The 6,000-nt window shown below is 44.2% G+C and overlaps 1 protein-coding gene across 4 annotated transcripts in view; it reads right to left on the minus strand.

Moving 5' to 3' along the window:
* RBM33 (RNA binding motif protein 33) overlaps window positions 1–5,736 on the minus strand; it is a 92,202-nt gene extending 86,466 nt beyond the window's left edge. For all 4 annotated transcript variants that reach the window (XM_042888163.1, XM_042888164.1, XM_042888162.1 and 1 more), the window contains exon 1: window positions 5,509–5,736. In XM_042888163.1, coding sequence (XP_042744097.1) covers window positions 5,509–5,536 — 28 coding nt within the window. In that variant the 5' untranslated portion in view covers window positions 5,537–5,736. The remainder of the gene's footprint in view (window positions 1–5,508) is intronic.
* Window positions 5,737–6,000: the final 264 nt, after the last annotated feature.

Consider the following 6,000-nt stretch of genomic DNA (forward strand, 5'->3'; position numbering starts at 1 on the left):
TGTTTTCCAATCACGCAGGCAAAAACAGTTAACAACAACCCGTATAACCTTTGTAGATGTTTCCCCCTGAAGAATTCGATCTTTGTGTCAAGCATGGTTAAGTACTCATAAACATTAACTTTTACAGAAAGACAAACAATCAGCACCGGGCACATTGCAACAGAAGACTTTTTCTTACTTGAATAATTCTATCTTATGTGGAAGGTGGAAAGGAAAAAAAATGAAGGAGGGAAATCCATGAACATAGGGCCTCTAAGCAGGAAAATGTCCACTGCAGGATGTGAAAGACGTTATTTCTTGCAGTGATATCACTGCAGCCAGGGATCAGGGATGGAACACTACAACTGCTGCCAAGACATGTAACACAACAGCTAGGGCTCCTTGTTGCAACTCATGTTGTTCATGGCAAAGCTCACCAAGGCGTGTGTAGATTAATAGTATTGACTGGAACATTCTGACAGTTGATCACTAAACACAGAGAGCCTCTAACTTCCAGGCAGCACTGTAAGGGAAAGAACAAGACCTGTCACATACCAAAAAAAAAAAAAAAAAGCATTAACTGAATGACAAAACAGGAAAGACCAGTTATTTAGAAAAATGAAAGAAAGAAGCCAATACTTGGTTATTCCTCACGGCAGCACTGAGAAAATCACCATTTGCAAAGCTGCAAAAGAGTTGCAGGATGCAGCAGAATGACCAACCCTGGCTGCTGTTAGGCCTGCCTGCCTCACAGGGCTCTGGGCAGCTGGAATCCAGAGTAAGCACAGACTGCCAAACACACTTCATCCCCTACACTAAAAAGGTCTGACTACTTCCTACTTCACCTGGTGCAGCTAGAGCAGAGCTGTAAGCTGTTGTACAGCTCATTTTCTCCTCTTATCACATCTGATCTCATTTGTCTTTTTGTGGCAGTGGTCTTTTGCTCCCCTCCTCCTACCTTATTAGAACAATTTGCCCACACTAGAAACCCACTGAATTCAAGCCTCATTTCCCCTCTGGCTATGCTGATGGTATTTCCTACTCTCTGGTCCTCCTTTCAGTAAAACTTACACTAATAATTTTCCATGTAAAATGGTCCTAAGCCACACAGTCAAAGTCTCACAAGTGTGGGAGGTGAATCAGCAAGAACACTGCAGAGCAAAGCTCCCACATATCTCAAAATGGTACCAAGGCAGCCCAAAAAGGTCGTTCTACACATAGCAACTGTTGCTAAGATGGAATATGTTACTGTGTTACTGCAACCCAAGACTTCCAGCCAGGGAAAAACATTTCATGGTCACACTGTTGTTGCTACAAAAGCACCCGTACACTCCGTGCACGGTCTCTGGAACCTCTTTCGCAGTTCAAAATCATGTACTTTGGCCCGCTTCAGTATTTCACAACCAAAAATACCAAATTTACCACTACTTTTAGGCATTGAAAAAGCACCAAAGATTTCTCCTTAACCTAAACAAGATGAAGAAAGGCTAAAACTTGCAATGAAGATCCAGTCAACGGAAAAGAAAAAAAATTATCACATGCTGCTTATGCAACAGGCTTTTAAAAGTAACTAGGTGTACTGCTTCTGGGCACAACTGAAGGAGGCTACTTTAAATAAATAAATGGGGATAAAGGAAAAGCCATTACCTACATGGAAAAACACTGCTTCTCTATGCTTAGATCTGAAAACAATCATCTCCATCTTGATCTCTCCCATTCCCCAGTGCTGTGCTCGAAACACTCGATATGACAACCTGACAAGCACGAGTCGCAAGATCAAAAACAGTGTACAAGCTTATCTGGTAAACATTTTCTTCATGTTTCAACACAAGTACTGTATAGCCTAGATTTCCATTACTTGAGCATACCACTTCAGTGCTGTTGCCTTCCTCTACTGAATTTTCTTTCACATCTCTTGCTATGTGATACAGGCGAATAGCAAGCTTCAAGAGGAACAGCCATGCCTAAAACATGGGGTGGAAACATAACTGTACTATTAGTACCACCTGAATAAAAACTTGTGCTTTTCTTGTTATGATTAGTTACAAGGTCAACACGAACCCCTGACTTGTGATGCAAACCAAACGTGATGAAGGACTATGACTCCTGCTTCACTTATGACAGTCAAGCTCCCTATCATAAAAATTGCATTCATTCAAACAACTGTTCTATGCACAGGAGAACACATGCAGGAGAAACACCCCACAAACACAAACAGTTTAGTTTATGTGTTTAGAGACAAATATCATATCATCTTCATGTTGGTAAACAATTACTCATACAAGCCTCAAGCATTCAGTGATTAAGCATCTGTCACAACACAGCAATTGCACAACGTGTCCCTCAGCTTCTGGATTTCTTCCCACGTTTATAGCGACGCAAAGCAAGTCGCTAGCTGTAAGAACGGAACGAACAGTGATATGCCACAGGTACTGAAGCTCCTCCTGATCCGTGCTTGAAAGGAGTATCTTAAAGGAGGAAAAAAATAAAAAAGAAAAAAGGTTGCATTTAAACCAAGTCATACAAAATGTTTCCAAAGCCTGCTTGGAATTAATAATATATTTGCTTTGGAAAAACATTAAGTGTCATGATTTCTTGCCTCACAAGCATGTCTAACAGTGAATGAAGGCCAAAGGCTTAAATGAAATCCACATGAGCTCAGCTCCCAAATGGCTTTGGACACCAATGAGAAACTTCAACTCTTCAGTGCCTTTCATAGCCAGCAAACATTGGGTGGACCAGCAACACTACTTGTCTGGAGGTCCCTTTGGCTGAGCCTGAGACAATCAACCATCTTTAACATTCTAGACTGTAAGTTCTATATGACCTAAAATCTTAAGTCAAGCATTTGATGTAACAAAGTTTGGGTTTGGCTTCAGCTTCGTAAAAAAATAAAAAAACAGCAATAATAATAAAAGCAAGTGATACTCTGGTTAGGCTAATAATTATAATGACCTTAAATGATATAATATGTGGAGAAATGTAGCTCTTCCTTAAAGCCTTTCAAAACATTCATACGTTTAGAACTGCTATGCTTGAAAGTAAATATGCTTGTAGTAATGTTTTCTGGCACTCGTCCTCAGCTGATACAGCAGCCCAGACATACTTCATGATACAGGTCTCTGTCACCCTGCAGTTTGAGTGCATACATTTCAGTGTAAGTGTCCAGCTGCATCACTCCATCCAGCAGCATGCAAAACCCAGAAAATGAACCACATCCAGGACTCTACTCTCATTCAGGCATAAACACAGAAGCTTTACCCATTAAGGTGCCAGTGCTATCAGAGAGCAGACGATCAACAAGTGCTCTTGCTTAGTTTTAGTGTGAATGTGCTGAACCATCTCATCCTGAACAAGATTACTACCATCAATTTAAAGCTACATTTTAAATATCAAGAAAAAATTTCAGCAGCTATACTGTACAGTTGTTATACTGTAACATTCAATGTTTGCTCTGGTCCCAGTTTTGCATGCAAGTTTGCACTAAAGTTTGGCAATCACCACCTTAACCATATCAACAGACTGACAAGCAACTGTAAGATCTCAGAGCACACGTGAGCACTCGATCCTTATGAATCAAGCCAATGTTTCCCAAGAGCTTAAAAAAAAAAAAAAAAAAAGTGACCAACAACTCTACACAATCTACACAACAGACAAACCAACTTCCTTCCTTCCATCCAATCCGACACACACAGTGTTGAGCAGACACAGCAGTTCCGTACTTCAATTATCAGACCCGCATCATATCCTTGCAAACAATCTGCATCTGCAAGGACAAAATTCTTCACTTTGCCAAACATTATGTCAAAACGGTGTCACACTCAAGTTCCATTTATTTTTCCAATACTTATTTTGCACATCTTTACTAATCATCTGTAAGCATCCTTAAAAAATAATAATAATAATAACAATAATAAAACATTTTGTTGTATTGCCACAATTTAAAGTCAAAAACAAACACTCTGAGAATGAATTCTAAAACATTAACTCCTCAAGCTGAAACCTGATCAAGTAATGAACAGCTCTGAAGCCAAATAACCACACTGTCCTGGTCTTTTCACCTAGGAAGCCTTTTGCCCAATTGGATATCACTATTGACTTTAGATAGCAGCCTCTTATCAAGAAAAGTTGTGTATGCCATTCCTGTAAATACCAGGCTTTTTGAAGTGAGTTTAGAAGTGCACTTAAGAACTTCCACCAGGAATTTTACTTGACTAACAATAAGCATGCAATAGACACTTCTGCTAGTCTGTTTTTCATTCAATAAAGTGTTGCAAAGTGACCACCCAGATTAAAACCTCTACTGTTTCCATAGAAAACATATCACATTTAATGGACCATGGACCACCATTTATTGGCCCATTCAACTTTTCCAACAGTTTTAACACACAAATTGAAGTAATTAGAAAGTGACAGTTTCTTTAAAATACCCTTCACTCACAGCACCAGCAAAAACACTTTCCCACAAATCAAAAATGCAAACATTTACCTCCACATTATAAGTAACCAAATCACAGAAAACAGCACAAGAGTTTCTGTAAAAAAACTTAAAAGAGTGCATGTAACATCTTCAACAGCAATGCTCAGTATATTCAGAATATTACCAGTTGGTGCTGCCCTCCCGAGCCCAAAATTTTCAATTTTTAAATTTGGGAATTTCCTTGTAACATTTGCCTTCAGTGATTGCATTTATATATCTTGCTCACCACTGTTTGCTTAACTGGTAGCAGTGTGAGCACTCCAGCAAGTGCAAGCCACGTTCTTCTCTGTGATGGCTACCAACAACAAAAACAGCACAGAAAATATCACAAACCATCATGCAAACAAGGACCAATGTGTTAAGTAATGACTGATCAGAGCTACCTAACCTGCTATTCCCAGTGAAGGTAAGGCACACAGCTCCTAAAATACACACATTCCCTAAAAAACCCTCTTGCATGGTTCACAATGGGGTGTTTCAGTCTTTTCTTTAAAAACCACTCAAGCAATAGTTTTAGGATGTGCTTGATGTGCCCATCAGAACAGCACTGGGTCCAACCATCATCTAGCATGCTGCAAGTGGAAGCCTAAAAGCAGCGCAGTGGTGCAGCCAAGAACCCTGCGACCAAACACCGACTTCGTTTTACACGTTCCAAGCGAGACGCTCTGCTTCTGGGTTACCTGTGAAACAAAACTCTAACGACCGCCGAGATTAGCGATCACTTCTTCAAACAGATCACACGCCGTAAATGCACGAACATGGAACCAAACGAACAGAAGCTTCAAAAGTAAACAGACCCCAGAACGCCTCCATTCCACCCGGGGATTCGAACCGGCGCCGAGGGACGAAGCGGAACGAAACCGCGGCCCAGGAGAAAGAGCCAACGGCCCCAGCAGCCCCGGCACCGCAGGAACGGCGGCCGCAGGGCCAACGGCGCGGCCACTCCCCCTCACCCCCCGGGTCGGGCTCCCACCGCGGCCCCTCGCGACAGAGAAGCGCCCGCTCCCTTCCGCCCCACCGGCGGGCCCCGCGCAGGCCGCAAAACCCACCTGCTCCACCTCCCAGCGCGGCAGCCATGGCTCCTCGCCGTGCCCAGGCGGCGGCAGGCCCCGACAGCGCCTCCGGTGCCGCCCCCGGGAGCGGCGGGGAGAGGAGGGAACGGGGAAGGGCCCGGATTCAGCGCCCGGCAGCGGCCCCTCGACACGCAGCCACCACCGGCGAACAACAAACTACCACAACATGGCGGCCGCCACCGCCGTCGCTGTCGCCGCCGCCGCCCTCGCGTTGCATGATGGGATGGCGGAGGACCGGTCCCTCCCTCTCATGGAGGGAGGGCGGTAGGCACCGCTGGTTGGTCAACGAGAGCCGCGGACGGCATCCGCTGCGCACGCGCAGTGCTCTCAGCCTGAGGTTTAGATGGCTGGGCGGGCTAGGCGAGAGTGCGCATGTGCGGGAGGTGGAGCGGGCTGAGCTGCGCGCGGATGAGGGGCGGGAGTGCGCGTGCGTGGTGTCCGCGTTGGGGTTGCAGTTGTGCGGCGTTG

This window comes from Lagopus leucura, unplaced genomic scaffold (assembly GCF_019238085.1).
Source record: "Lagopus leucura isolate 7727_CA_CO unplaced genomic scaffold, USGS_WTPT01 Super-Scaffold_100157, whole genome shotgun sequence".
Lineage (NCBI taxonomy): Eukaryota > Metazoa > Chordata > Aves > Galliformes > Phasianidae > Lagopus > Lagopus leucura.